The sequence below is a fragment of the Gavialis gangeticus genome, unplaced genomic scaffold (genome assembly GCF_001723915.1).
Source record: "Gavialis gangeticus isolate Ggan-Ray unplaced genomic scaffold, GavGan_comp1, whole genome shotgun sequence".
NCBI classification, from domain to species: Eukaryota; Metazoa; Chordata; order Crocodylia; family Gavialidae; genus Gavialis; species Gavialis gangeticus.
Window position 1 is genome coordinate 9,658,197 of NW_017729008.1, and position 15,992 is coordinate 9,674,188.

Below are 15,992 nucleotides of genomic sequence, written 5' to 3' on the forward strand. Positions count from 1 at the left end.
CCCAGCACCCACTCTCCCCCCAACCTGGCTCTCCCCCCCTCCACCCGCCCAGCTCTGCTCTCCACTCCACTCTCCCCAGCTCTGCCCTCCCCCACCCCAGGCAGTACTCCGTGCCTGCTTACGCGAGGCAGGAGCTTGGTGCAGAGCCAGAGAGAGCCACAGCAGCATTCGCCCCAACCCACCCCACTGGTGCGGCTCACCACAAATATTCTAATCTGCGAATAGCAGATTCATGAATAGCGAGGGTTTCCTGTATACAAGTCAGCAGGAACAGATGACTTCCATCTGAGAGTGCTGAAGGAGCTGGCCGAAGACATTGCAGAACCCCTGGTGAAACTCTTCCACAATTCATGGCACTCTGGAGAAGTCCCTGAGGACTGGAAGAGGTCCAATGTTATGCCCATCCACAAGAAGGGCAGGAGGAAGGACCCAGGTAACTATAAGCTAATCAGCCTCACTTCCATCCTAGGGAAAATCCTAGAAAAGTTCATCAAGGAGACTATCTGCGATAAGCTTGCAGAAGGTAAGATTCTGAATGACAGCCAGCATGGCTTCATCACAGGCATGTCTTGCCTTACCAAACTCATCTCCTTCTATGACCATGGAACTCCCCACCTGGACACGAGAGAGGAGGTTGACATTGTATACCTTGACTTCCAAAAGGCCTTTGACATATCCCACAATGTCCTCATGAGAAAATTGGAGGAATATGGGCTTAACTCTGAGATAATCAGGTAAGCAAGAAACTGGCTGCAAGATAGGACCCAGAGACTAGGGATCTGTGTCACCCTGGTGAGAAGGGGGAAGCAGTGTCCCACAGGGGCCGATGCTCAGTTCAGTACTTTTCAACATCTTTACTAATGATTTGGATGTGGAGGTGAAGAGCTCACTGGTCAAGTTTGAGGATGACACCAAGTTATGGGGAAGCGTGGTCACGCTTGAAGATAGGCTACAGATACAGACAGGCCTGGACAGGCTAGCAAGTTGGGCAAATCAGAATCTGATGAAGTTCAACATCGAGAAATGTAAAGTGCTCCACCTCAGGACGAGAAACCCCCAACACACCTACAGGCTTGGTGGCACCAAACTGCCTAGCACCACAAATGAAAGGGACTTGGGGGTAATAATAGACCACAGTATGAATATGAGGTGGCAGTGCAATGCTGTAGCCAGTAGGGCAAATAAGACCCTGGCATGCATTAATCAGTGCATCTCCAGCAAAGCCAAGGAGGTGATTCTTCTGCTCTACTCAACACTGGTGAGACCACAGCTGGAGTACTGCATCCTGTTCTAGGTACCATGCTTTAACAAGGATGTGATAAAGTTTGAGAGAGTCCAAAGAAGAGCTACCCATATTATCAGTCTTAAAAGGCAAGCCATACAAGGAAAGGCTGAAGGATCTGGGACTCTTCAGCCTGAAGAAAAAAAAGAAGGCTGAGAGAGAACCTGGTAGCAGCTTACCGCTACACTAAGGGAGTACATCAAGGGCTCGGTGAGTAACTGTTCATCAGGGCACCCAAGGGGAAAACCAGGAGTAATTGCCACAAACTCTTCAAAGATCAATTCAGGCTCAACGTTAGGAAAAACTTCTTCACAGTCAGGGTGTCCAGACTGTAGAATAAGTTCCCTCCGGAACTGGTGCAATCACCTACCCTGGAAATCTTCAAGAGGAGACTAAACAGTCACCTTACTGGGGTCACCTCACCCCCAGTTATTTCCTGCTTGGTGCAGGGACCTGGACCCCATGATCTTCCAAGGTCCCTCCCGGCCTTACAATCTATGAATCTGGTACAAAGTTCAATAAAACACTAACCAAATATGCTTTAGTATGATACCACATCTATCCAGGGTTAACTTAGGGCAGGCTCCACCATTTTTAAGCACTGTACACCATGAATATCTGTTTGGTTACAGCTGTAAAGTACTTTCTGGAGCTTACTGCACGATAAGTGTAACATCTGTACCTAGCTTTTTAAAGAAAACTATAGCATGCCAGATATGGATCCTGGTATAGTTCAGATTGCCAAGTGGGACTGAAATTGCTTAGGGTATAACTTTATGTTCTTGAATAAAGTGTAATTTAACCTTCATATGACCATTAAGAAGAGAGCATCTGTAAGTTAAGATTACTGATGATAACCAGAAACATGCACTGTTACCTAGTGTCACTGGCTCAGAGACCTTTCGGGTTATTTACTCTCTTGTATCTCTACCCAAGGCCCACAAGTCCTACCACAAGATCCTCCAATTGCTTAAAAAAAAAAAAAAATCACTTTGCACCAACCCCATCCAAAATCAGTCACCATTTCAACCAACCAATGATATCAACTGCCAGAGGAAGGAATTTCTGCATATATTCAAACTTGTATCAATTTTCTCAGAACTGTAATTTCAGTACCGGTCTGGAGTCTCTTCTTAGGGATTGTCTGTGGGGTTCAAAACGAAGCCCTACAACATAGATTAATTACAAACCATAACTTAACATTTACCACACCTCAAGAAAAAGCCCCTTGCACGAGCATCTTCAGCAAAATTAATGTCAGCCAAGACATACCAAGTGCATTCAAGGAAGATATTAAATATTAAAGAGGTGTAAACTGTGCCAAACTACACACCATATACCAACTAAGGCTCCAGTCCTTCCATAGAAAGTGACCAGGACACCATGATCTTGCCTGCACACAGATTTTGCTGGCCCTTTCCAAGGCTGAAATTCTTTATTGTCATTCATTCTTTCTTAAAGTAGTCAAAAAAATTTCCATTTCAAAGAATTCACACACTGTAATCCAAGTTTTACAGCAGCTGGTTGCAACTCATGGTCTCACAGATATCAGTTTGAAAATGCTTTCCAATTCACTACTGAAAACTTTTTAAACTTTATGGAGAGAAACCTTATCAGTAACACCACATCTGCGCCATTCTACCAGACATCAAATGGTCAAGATGAGCAGATGGTCCAAACTACTGAAGATGTATTGAAGTGAACTGGAGTGAATTGAAGTGATTAGAACTAAAAATTAGCTAATTTCTTACTACAGCAACATGCAACTCCACGTATTGCTACCGGTCACAGTCCTGCAAAATGACTAATGAACTGCCAGGTAAAAACTTGTTTGGATCAGCTCCACCCAGATATGGTAGCCAAATACCAGAGGAAGAAATCATTTCTCCAAGAAACAAGATGTTTTACCTATAAGAACGACTGAACCTGCATACATCTAAAACTATACCACTGGGCTGTAGTGGGTGCCTGTATCTGTCCTTGGGAGTTACAGGACTAGTATCACATAAGATCTAAACTTCAGATGGAAAAACATTTTGCTGTCAAGTTAACCAAATGCACAGTCAAGTCTCAGACAATGTGCCCTCTGCAACACCAGAAGGTGCTGTACTGCTAGTGAAGTTAGTTCTAATGAATCCATCAACTTCTGTTTTAAACCCATCAATACTTCTAGCTGCAGAAGCTACTCTAAAAACTAAATTGGTTGCTGTTCTGCTTAGAGTTAAGAGTATTTGGTTATTGTTAATAAAGATGGTTCCCGTTCTCCCCTTCATAACCTCTCCAGGACAAAATTCCCAAAAATACACAATGGTTCTTTATATAAAGTTCCTGTAAATACAGCATTGTTTCCATATCATAAGCCTTATGAAGATATCACCAGCAGTCCTCTTGCTGCTTCAGGCAAAAGCTACAATGCTCAACCAATACCTATGGCTGTGAGAAGATTAACACAGGTCTACACCATCTTGGAGGCTGCATGACATAAACAGGTTTCCTTTTTTGTTTTATTTTTGTTGGAGTTTTTTTTTGGGGGGGGGGGTAACTTCCCCACTTAAAACATACACCCCAATTTTGGAGGGGGTGGTTAAAGGTACCCGTGTATGTGACAAAATACGGTATTTCATATTTCTGACACGTCATTAAAGACTTTTGCACTAACTTATTTTTTGCAAGAACTTTAATTGGGTGTTTGGAAGCATTTTTGGCATAGGTAAGGCTGCCTAGCAATACCTCAAACCCTTCCAATAATAATACAAATCTCAGAAATGCAAACAATCTTCTAATTTTTTTTTTTGCAGTGCAATAGTTTTTGCAATCTATGAGAATTGGCACTCGGTACCATCTGACAGCTGAATTCAGGGACTGTCCCACAATATAGATTTTATGACATAAGTGCTTTTGTTTTCTCTGTATCACTACCAAAACTTCAGATTCTTACAAGCCATTTTATGGGAGTTTTATCTTATGACTACTTTGACTACGTGACCCAAGCTTGGTCTGCAAATTCTAGCTAAGACCTGCTAAAAAATTCTAATTTCTAAGATTCTCTCTTAATGCATCCAGCTTTTAGACTAACCAGAATATTAAAAAACAAATCTTTACTGGAGGCCAGTATTTAAGGAATGTGTCAACCCTGACAAGGCACTGAAACTTTCAAAGCTGTCGAGGCATAAAGATCCAAGAGCAATTTGCAATACTGATTCAAATAATTTTCTGCACCTAGGGCAAATCTCATAAGAAGCCCCCTTTTTAGGCCTCTGATGCTAAACAGAAAGGAGCTGAGCAGTAACATGCACAGTAGACACTCCAGTCTGTCAAGGACAGGTCTAGAATTTACAAGTGCTAGGTTTCAACATATGTATCGCTCTGTGCTAACAACAACTGAACCTCTCACTTGCCACAGAGCAACCATCTCACAACATACATATGAATTACTTTCTTTATCACAGGAGTTGTTTTTATAAACTCCTTACAGCTATTTCTATAGTGCTTACTGAATAGGGCAAAATATGTCAAACCTTGCCAAAACCTATATCCTTCAGGCCATATCATTTTGTGGACAGGGTCAGTGTAATAGTACAAGTCACCAGTGTCAATAAACAGAAATATTATTAAAAATAGGTAGGAAACAAATATTTACCAGACAGTTTTCCTAGGGAGCAGTATTTCAAGATCCCCTTACTCAAATGACTCCAAATTTGTATCACAGCTTCATGACTAGATAATACACAATTTTTGTTATTATACAAATATGCACGTGGATTTTAAGGCACTTTGAAACAAGTTTTCTACCTATTATCTGGGCACAGGGTGCTCCACAACTGAACGCAGCAGACTGAACGTAGAGGAATATCATATACCTAATAAGGGTGCCTTCGTACAATAAATAGTAAACCAATCCATTAGAGTTTTGAACAGTATAAAGATGTATGTATACATTCACAAAAAAACCCCGAGCTTAGTGATTTCACTCTGAAGCAGAAATGCTGCTGGGTCTAAGTCTCAGAAAAGACAGAAGCTATTGCTAAGTCTCAATATAATACCATCTACTATGGAATCTCTCTCATAGTAATCCCAAAAAACACACCAGAAAAATAAAATTAAACCTGATTCCTAGTGACATCAACAAAAACTTTGAGATGATTATCTGAATGAACCATGAAATCACATGAGATTTGCCATTACCAGCCTGTTTTTCATTTTCTAATAATTTAACTCACTTGATGATATATGGTTTTCATTAATAAGGCTAGCTGATACGCTTCTACACAAACATTGACTTATCTTGGTTTTCATCATCTTAAAGGAATTCACACCTTGAATATACATTAATTTCATTATAATTTCATTGTTCTACTTCTTTGGTTTTATCTAGCATTAAAAATAAAGGCTTAAAGGGCAAAGAATAAAAAGTAAAATTAATATTAAAAACAATTTTTGCTCCATCAAATTTAAAATTCATCTGGTCTCATTTTTCCATATACTTGGCATGTACATGATAGACTACAAGCTCTGAAGGCATTTAAAATCTATTCTGTCAAAACCTAATTAAACACTTAGCTCACAAAGTGACAATAAATCAGAAAGAGAACAGTCCACATGACTAACCAAATTTATGTAAGTCATGCTTATAACAGTTATTAATCCCTCAACCAGGGTATTTATTATGGATAAATTGACAGATTTAATTGCAACAGAACCAGCAGAGCTCTTACAGTTATGAAACAAAGGTAGCCCATGTTGTTCCTTTCTTTTCCTTATGGGTCACAGTAGATCTCCCTTTTCTTATTACCTTCCTGACATTCTTTCCCTCATCTTACCTTATGGGGTTTACTCGTAATTCCAGTTACAAAACAAAAGGATCTCTCTATATGATTTATGAAGAGAACATATTGCTTTTTTGCTAAGTAGTATCATTAACATATAGTACTTTGCTTCAAAATAAAAATATGCATATGAATGAGAAAGCAAAACACCTTTAACAATTCAGGTAAGGAGACATGTTGGGGAGAGCTTCAGAAAGAAAAAAAAAAAAAAAAAAGGATCTGCAGCAGCAACCACTGGACACCAATGATGGTACCAGAACATTTTCTATAGCTCTCTCCATCCTGCAAGCAGCTGACAAGATCTTTGTTATAATTCTGCCACTTTCACCAGCAGTCAAAAGGCTATCATTTTTTAGGCTCTAATATTTCCTTCCTCCCCCTCCTCCCCAGCCATATCTCACAAACTACTACACATTCCTTTAGTCCCTCAAATAATCTAACTTTCAACTTATAAAAATTAGATCCAAAAATTAAACTAAATCATAATATTACTGTGGGTCTCAGGAGACTTTTTTTCAGCTCAGACTGTTCATTCTGCTCATAGTTTATATCCTTGAATCTTGCCTCTCTAGATCTCATTCATTTGTGCAGGGATCTCAATGTCTGCTAGGGAAAGAGATGATGGTTTCTGTTAGGCAGCCCCCAAATCCAGTTATTGATCCCCTCTCAGACCTCTATCCCATTCCCCTTTCACATGCTGCTGGCTTTATCTCAGGGGCTCTGCTACTCCATCATTACCATCTTAGGCCAACAGCCCCCAGGGCTCCTCCAACAACTTTGGATGCTGTATCACCTCCTGCTTCCCCAGTGGCTTAGCTTTTTTGTCCCCTCATCTGCTCTCCAGAGAAAGGAAAGAAAGCTACAGTGGGGCTTGAGCAGATGTTTGGTTCTGGACAGGAAATGAGAAACAGCAGGTTGGGCTGACATTTTTTTTGTGGAAAGCAAGGCAGATGTAGCTGCAGAAGTCCAATTCAGTTCCTTAGTCCCACCTATGAAAAATGTCACCATTTAGCCTGCCTGCTGCCTCTTCTCTAGGTGCTCTCGAGGAGGTGAGCAACAGAGCAGTGGAGGTCTGTTCCCTGACAAGGGCTTTCCAGCACCGAGCTCTCTCCCTCCCTCCACCTTGGAAGGAGAAAAAGAATGCAAAGGACTGTAGAATACTGGAGGTCCTTACCAACCAGAGAAGCAGACAGCCATTTCAAGTCAGTGCAGGAAGAGAAAGATGTTCCCAATTGGCTCTTCTATGAAAAAATGAATGCACTTCCATTTCTCTTTCACAGAAAACCCTTTGACTGGTTACACACCTTTTTCTGTGCTGGAAGAAAGTTTTTTTCTCCCAAACATAAAATATAAGGTCTGAGGGAAGGCATAAGCCACCAGCAGGGGCAGATCTAAGAGGGCCACACAGGTGTGGCCACATACCCCCTTCTGCCACTGCAATCCCCAAGTGACCCAAATGGAGCGGGATCCCCAAGCTGCTCCCAACTGCTCCAGTCACAACCTACAGCTGTGTAGGGCTTGGCAGCAGACAGCAGCGGCAGCAATCAGGTTTCCTTTTTCAGCACCTGCTCTCTGCCCTGTCCTGCCACTGGTCACCTGCTGGCTGGGAGCCAGATGATAGAAGAAGGAGTCCTTCCCCACCCACTGGCCCAACTGATGCAGGCATGAAGACTGCCCCAAAACCACCCCTGCCCTGCTCTAGCCACAGGCTGCAGAGGTGCCAAGCTTAGCTATGCATAGTAGCAGGAGCATACAAGTTCCTCTTTCCAGAGCCTGCTTCCAACCAGGGGACATCTGAGGACTGGAGCGGCTCTGGGACTCTGCCATGGCTGCATCAGCCAAGGGGGTCGTGCCAGTAGCATCGGGCAAGTGCCTCCCCATCTGCTTTGCATGCCTGCTCCCTGCCCAGCTCCCTAGCCCAGGGACTCCAACTATGCTTCGTCCCACTCCCACACCCCACTTTAGTTAATCCTGGATCTGTCCATGGCCAAATTAAAAATGGCTATACATGTGAAGTGCTATCTTATCCAGTCTATTCTAACTCCACTAAACTTACAAGCTTTTTACCAATTTCATGTATTAACAATCAGCTAGAATGTGAATTTCAAGTGTATGATATTCAAAATTCCATAAAATTTATGCTCACTATAAGAAACATGAATTTATGAATGCTTTTAAACCAGGGGCAGTCAAAATATGGCACGTGGGCCCACCAAGCACTTCCCTCCAGCCCACAGAGCCTCTTCAAAACTCAGGTAACGGTGGCTGCCTCTCTAAGTCTCCAGTGGGAGCTGACAGCACCAGCCACCAGCTGCAGCACCTCAGGCTGTTTACTTGGGTTCTGGTTGCGAGGTAACCAACCCGGACCTCAGCCTGACCCTGCTGGCCTCGCCCCGCTCCTGGCTCAGGCCACGTTTGCAGCTTGAGAGTGCCGGCTTCAGCTGAATGCCGCTTTTCCTGGCCAGTGCCGACCCAGCTGGGCCCATCCCATCCCATGAAGCTGGCTTCCCATGTGCTGCTGGGGACGGGACAAACTCAGCCAGGTCAGAACCAGCCAGCAGAAGTGGCGGCAGAGCTGTGTGCCACTCCGGACTAACCGGCGCAGGTAGGGGGGAAAGTGCAGCTGAGCCCCTGCCACTACAGCCAGGCTCGTCCGGTCCCCAGCAGCACATGGGAAGCCAGCTTCAGCTGCATGCCACTTTTCCTGGCCGGTGCCAACCCGACTGAGCCCATCCCATCCAGAGCAGCATGCGGCTGAAGTCAGCTTCCCCATGTGCTGCTGGGGATGGGGCGAGCCTGGCTGGGTCAGCACTGGTCAGCAGAAGCGGCAGTGGAGCCTCCTGCCTTTTGGGACCAGCTAGCACAGGTAGGGGGAAAGTGCAGCAGCACGTGGGGAAGCCGCCACTTGATAAGGGACAGGATGGGCCAGCCAGGCCTCACCAGGGAGAGAAAGCTGTGGCTGAGCCCCCTGAGGCTCGGGACAGGAGGGGGCCTACAGCACTGAAGGGGGCTGTGCTGGTGAGGGGGCCTGGGCCAGCTTCTGCTGTGCCACATTGGGGGGGTGTGGCTGGGATGGGTCAGGACCAGGTCATGCTGGCACCAGTGATGGGTGAGGAGGTTGGCCAGTTTTTGATGCCTGGGGCGTGATGGGGTAGGCTGGGTCCTTGCTTGTGGGAGGTGTCTGGTGACCAGTACTGGTCAGGGGATGGGAAGCTGGGCTACATTCTGCTGTCCTGCAGGTAAGGAGAGGCTAAGCCAGGTCCTGCCCCACAGGTGAGGGGAAGGGTACGCTGGGCTGGTTTCTGCTGCGCTGTGGGGTGCCAGCCCCTGCCTTGCAGCTAGGAACCCTTGCTGAGAGGGAATAGGTCTGGGCTGGCTCCTTGCTGTGCTATGCAGGTCTGGGCCTTGTAGTTAGGAACTGCTTGCCGTTGGAGCCATGGGCAGCTTGGCGTAGGCTGGGCCCTGGTAGGTACATAGGCCTAGTGCTCCTAGTGCAGTTACTGGCACACCTGCACCCAGTACAGTTACTAGCACATTTTTAGTATATGATACTTTATCTATACTTCATTAAAATGATTTGTTCTGAAAGCCTTTGTATGCAGTCCTTGACTCAACTGGTTTGGCTCCATGCTGGGAGAGGTATGATGCCCCTGAAACTCCACTGCTGGGACAGGATGTTAGAGGGGTCACAACTCCTTGCTACCTAGTAAAGTTGTGCCTGTGCCTCGTGGCCCATACGGCAGAACTCTTGGGGCCCCAAGAGCAGGCCACGCACTGTGAGGGTGGGCCCTGGTGTTGGGAAATGTTTCCCAGTCAAGGGGTACACCTTCTGATGTCAGGGATCATGTGATGAGGGCAGAGGATTCTGGGACAGAAACAGTGAGTGGGGCGGTTTGGTGTTGGGTGGGTGGGGCTTATGACACCGACCATATGACCGGGTGTAACTTTTGGTTCCAAGGCCACCTCTCCAAAAGAAGTATTTCCAGGGGCAAGGGGAGGGACTTCCAGAGGCAAAGGTCAGGGGTTGGGGGGACTTCTGGTCCCAAGATGGCGACCAGGGGGCAGAGCAACTGAAGGGGCAGGGCTACCCATGCGGCCCTCGACAGCTCACCAAAACTCATCAAGCAGCCCTCTGCCCGAAATAATTGCCCGCCCCTGTTTTAAACAGTTATTTGAAAATTTAAAGTGACACTGATTTACTAAATAAATCATTGAAAAAAGGTATCAGTAACAGGACATTAAATTGCACTTATATTAATTTACCAATTAGAACTAAAATTATTGGACAAAGGACAATAAAAAGGGCAGTCCATAAATAACACTTCTCTTTTTAACAAATACTCAAAAGTAATCTGAAATTGTTTAACATCAAGTCATTGCTGCTTAACTAAAGTTTGTAAAGTTTGATTGACATACATGATCTTCATAAACTAGCTGGAAAAAGTGAATTAATCAACAGCTGTAAAGACCTGAACCCAAATGCAGCATCCCCTCTTTATGCTAATTTCTATTAAACAATAATTATACAATGTTTTATTTGGCAGAACCTAGTAATGCTGAAACTGACTGTCAGCATTATTATTATTATTATTATTATTATTATTATTATTATACGAGCCTGATTGCAGAGGTTATAACTCAGCTATAAAAATTCTCTCAAGACTATGACTGGTAATAAACAATAGCCTAAGAACAATCTTTTATTTGCAATAATTTACTACTCAAATTCACATATAAATTCCTTGGACATTCTAAGAAGATAATGCAAAAAAATGCTTGGTGGCCCTTTTATAACTCAGCCTACTACAAACATATTACAGCCCATTGTCCCTTCACATATAATGTGCATATTTAAAAAATGAATGTGCATTTTAATGTTGGAAAATTTCAACCACATAAATGCACTTATCTTGATTAATTATCAATATCCTTTTAACACTAATGTCTCTATCTATATTACCGTAAGACAGATCTCTCTGGTAATGGAGTAGTTATATTGTTACAATCTATTATGTAAATGGACACACAGGAATTTTCTGTCCGTTGAAAAAATTAAAAATTGGAAGACATCATAGGGATCTCTTAGCAGTAGTCAGTCATTCTTCTCAAGTGCAATGACTTTCTCAACCAACTTTAAAAGTTTGTTTTGTTTCTACAGATTTTCATAGTTTCATAGTAGCTAGGGTCAGGAGGGACCTGAACAGATCATCTAGCTTGACCCCCTGCCACAGGGGGGAATGAATGCTGGGTTCACAAGACCCCAAACAGGTGATCATCCAACCTCCTCTTAAATTTGCTCAAGATAGGGGCGAGGACCACTTCCCTGGGAAGCTGGTTCCAGATTTTGGCCAACCTAACTGTAAAAAGTGTCTGAGGGAAGTGTCACTTCCCTCAGACATCACAATTACCTTTATAATCCCACCATTAAAATACTTCAATATAAAGCAACGTTTATAATCCACAATGATAACAGCATTTATTATTTACAAACTCCAACAAAGAGAATAGGGAGCAAACATGACCACCAAGATGTAAATATCTTACATGCTATAAAATTTCTAAGTGAGGAGACTAAGGGCACAGACAGAAGTGACAATTTTCGCCTGGCCACAGAAAGCAATCTATAGCTGTGACTGAACACAAGCACATGGCTGCACACCGCTTAAAAACAGGTGATTGGGAAAAAATCTAAGCTCTCATTGCAGAAGGGTTCAGCTGAAGACTTTTCAAAGCACAGCATCTTCTTTAACTTCATCTGCGCTGCCTCCCAGCCTATCTCCGTTTTCAGAATGGGACAGGAGAAGGAGTGTGGAAGAAGTTTGGTCTGGGGGGTTTTCAGCCCCCTCTGGAGGGTAGGATGGGCATATTGGAGGTAGGGCTCCAATTCATCCACCCCACTGTCCAGTGCCAATTGAGGAACCCCTAGAATGAGCTCCCTCTACTTCCTTCCCGCCCCCCGCCCCCCATTCTGAAGACAGGGACAGGCTGGGGGGGAGGAGGGGCCACTATTGCTAGGGGCTTGGGGCCAACAGCTAAATTCCCCTCCCCACCAGAGCCAACAGTGAATTTCTGTTTGGTCCGGGGGATCCCTGCTGCTCAGAATGCTTCCTGTAAAGCATTCCGAGTTACAGCAGAGAGCTGAACTTCTGTCTGCGCCCTTAATCTAGACACATATTTTTAGATGTCAAACTATATTATTTTACCAGATGTACATATTTAATCATGCATTGTAAGCACAAGTCACTAAGAATTAAAACAAGCCAAAATAGAAACTAAACAGAAAAAGAAAAATGAACCAATAATACACAGGAAAGAATCTAAAAAAAAGAGCCAGAAAAAAATAATTTTATACCGTCACCAATAATGTATTTTTGTGCTTGCACTTCTCAAATATTCAGACTTGACATGATTTAGATAAATATCTACCAGCATTAAACAAACACAGAGGAAGAGTGAATTACACAGAAAGAATCATAACAAAATGGGACAAAATATCTGAAAATAAGTTTAAAAAATAAAAATAAAAAATCAGAAGGAACACCTCAAGTAATGGAGCTTTAATCCAAAAGAAATCATTCATCACTTTAATCTTTCTTTAGTATTTTAATCTGTTTTACTACTGTGTTTAAGTTGTAACCATTTCAAGTCTTTACCTTGATTATTTACTTTTCAAAAATTGATCTTAAGCCAAGATGGCTGAAGCATCAATAAAGTCATTAGTAGTAAACACTCCCAGAAGGACAACTGATTTCTAATCTAATTATTTGAAAACTAAAAGTTATTGGGCAATGATTCTTACCTCAGTTACTTTAGCTTGAAGCCTTAAAACTTCAGGACTCATGCGGGGAATATCTATATGAATCTAATCAGAAAGAACAACAACAAAAAAAAGCTTTTTTTTTTTTTTTTTTTTTTAAAAAAAAAAAAAAAAAAAAATTTTTATTTGTTTTTTTTAAGGTTTTTTTTTTTTTTTAAAAAAAAAAAAAAAAAAAAATTTTTATTTGTTTTTTTTAAGGTTTTTTTTTTTTTTTAAAAAAAAAAAAAAAAAAAAACCTTTTTTTTTTTTTTTTTTTTTAAGGAAAAACAAATACACTTCAAAAATACATACTAACATTCTTTAATTTTTATTTCTTCTACTAAAGTAATGGTTAAAATAAGCATATATTTTGAGCTACCATTTAGATTCCGACTATAAAACATTTCCAGTTTTGTCCTAAAAGCTAGATGTTACAGGAATGACATTGAATTCTCAGGATCAGGCCCTACATTTTTAAGTAATTCAGAAATTATAAAAGGCCAAAATAGGGTAACACCGTTTCTTTTCACTGCACAGAATGTTATATGACACTATGAAGGCTTGTAAATTGTAGTCTTATTTGTCAAATTCCAAATATCGACTTTAGTAACAGTGGAAAACATACTTCCTGGTTCTAATAAAGTAACATTAACAACAGTTACACTATAGGATTAATATGAAAGTGCAATGCCTGAACTAATGAGGAAAGAACTTTTCTAATTTTGTATCTTGCTAGTAGTGGCACCTGAGGGAAGCTATCATTGATGGCTTAATCTTTAGAGAAAGAGTCTAAGAAGAAGTGTAAACCCAAGTAGGAATTGATGTTTTGATTTACAAATAGTAAACTGCTCTTCAGTTTCAGAATGAAACGATTTAAGGAAAGTAGCAATTTTAAATTACAGCTTCCTCACTGTGAATGTAAGGTGGCCACAACCTCCCATATGAGTACCACCAGTGACACAGGCAGCTTCTGCGTGGCACATAGCAAATTAAGGAGAGGACAGGCAGCACAAGAGCAGACAGGGGAGGAAGCAAAAACCAGAGCAACACATTACATATAGAGCAGGGGGCAGGAAGCAAAAAAACCAGAGCAGCAGAGAAATCAGAGGAAGGTGACTAGTGTGGCAATCAGGTAGAGTACAAAGCTAATTTGTGGCACACCTGCCAGAAAGGCTGGCCCTCACTGGTATAAACAAACAATACATAATATTATTTTCTCTCCTGATGAAAGAGTAATGTCTTGCAGCAGCAGGGTGGCCACTAGAATATGAAAGTATTTCCACCTTTCCACACATCTGCAATAGTACTGAATTACTTCACTCCTTTGCTAACAGTAAAGAAAGACAGATCAAATCATGAAGTCTGTACTACTGCAAATATACATTAAAATTAAGTATTATCAAAACATAATCTCCAATTGTCTGTGTAACACCTACACACACACTGGGTCGTAGATTGTGTTTTTGTATGCGTGTGTGTTTTGTGTGAACAAAACAGCCCCTGTTGTTCTGGCCCCTGTGCTCAGCACATGGCAAGCTGGGACCTGCATCTGGGCAAACTTTGTAAAACCCTCTAGCCTCATTGGCCAGAGGAAGCAGAAGATCATCTAGGCAGATGAGAGAGAGAGAGAGAGAGAGGCTGAAGCATGGCACTCTCTAATTGGACACGGCTTGGGTGATGTCATGTAAGATATACCAAGAACAGCTTAACTAAGATTTCTAACTTTCTCTCCTGGGGCTACCTAGAGCTGCACAGCTGAATTAGGAGCCAGAAAACCTACTTATGGAGGGTTCCCCCCTCTTCCCCCGCTTCACTGGAGAGGCAAGCAAAAGATATGGGATGGAAAAGCCTCAGGTACAGAGAGAGAAAGTCTGGTCTCAGAGTCTGAGACTCCTATTTCCTCCCTCTTCCCCCCCCCCCTTTATTTTCCTTAAGTGGATTAAATGCAATGGGGGTATTAATCCCTGGAGCAAACTGCCCAGGAATGGGTCCAGCAGTTACTGGCCCCTGTGTTTGGGGACTGTATTGCCTCAACATTGTGGTATAGCTGAGACTGGATGTCCAGGCTGCTGCAGCCATAGGCCTAGGCCCTTTTTCCTGTTTCACAGCTACTGCATTTCAATTTAGCTGTGTGGCTGAGCCCCAGCCGTATGTTTGACTTGGCAGATTTGGGCCAGGGTGAAACCTGGCATGATTTAAGCCAGGGTGAGACGTGGCACAATTTGTTGTTTATCCAGGCTTCAGTGCAGTACAGACCTGGTCAGCTTTTTGCTGCCCCGTTCAGGTCAAGCGAGATGGGTCTGAGCCTCTTTTCGTGCTTTTTGTAGTTTATGTCCCAACCAAGCAGCGTGGTTGGGCACTAGATGTAGTTCAGACCCAAGCCAAGCTAGGCCTGACCTTTCCTCCAAGCTCTTTTGTATTTTTCTATCCAGCAGAGCTGGGATTGGGACTAGGAATTTTGGGGTGCGGTATGCTAACAAAAACCAGTTAACCCCTCAAAGGCACCTTACAGAAGTGAAAGTCAGCACTCTACCGCTTCTCCAGGAGCAACAGAGCCTCTTGCAATACAGAAAGACCACCACTCTTGAGCAGTTACCTGCAGCGCAGTAATCCCAACAAGCAGCTCATAGGACTCGTGTGTGCCCTCCTCTTCAGCTGGTATAGGGGTGCAGATGCCCAGAACTATAATTTGGGGACCCCCAAGCACCAGGCTGAATGGGCATGGGTGAAGCCTCCTCAAGAAGGTGCCATCTACAGACTTTGCTTTGTAGCGGATAGTGTTTTAAAATTATATTTAAATGTTTTCTTTTCTTTTGTTTTCTTTTCTGTAATAAATTTGAGCATATGTGTTTACACTGCCTGCGAGAAAAGGGTTTTTGCTCATGTGGGACACCTTAGTAATTCATTTAATGTTTCCCCCGTTAGTCTGGGTGGGGGCTTAAGGCAAGGAAAATATATTTAGTAACCTAAAATTGAACCTGGCCCTTGCTGCTGCCAACCGGTCCCCAGTCCACCACCCCTGAGACCTGCAATGTTCAATTTCTTCACCAGCGATTTGGACAACGGGGTGAAGTGCAACCTGTTTAAA

General features: G+C 42.9%; 1 protein-coding gene across 1 annotated transcript in view; it reads right to left on the reverse strand.

Annotated features, from left to right (window-relative positions):
• The window catches only part of TBC1D22A (TBC1 domain family member 22A), a 559,372-nt gene that overhangs the window by 447,669 nt on the left and 95,711 nt on the right, over positions 1 to 15,992 (reverse strand). Inside the window, exon 7 of the mRNA XM_019509364.1 lies at positions 12,908 to 12,970. Within this exon, the coding sequence (XP_019364909.1) occupies positions 12,908 to 12,970 (63 nt within the window). The remainder of the gene's footprint in view (positions 1 to 12,907; positions 12,971 to 15,992) is intronic.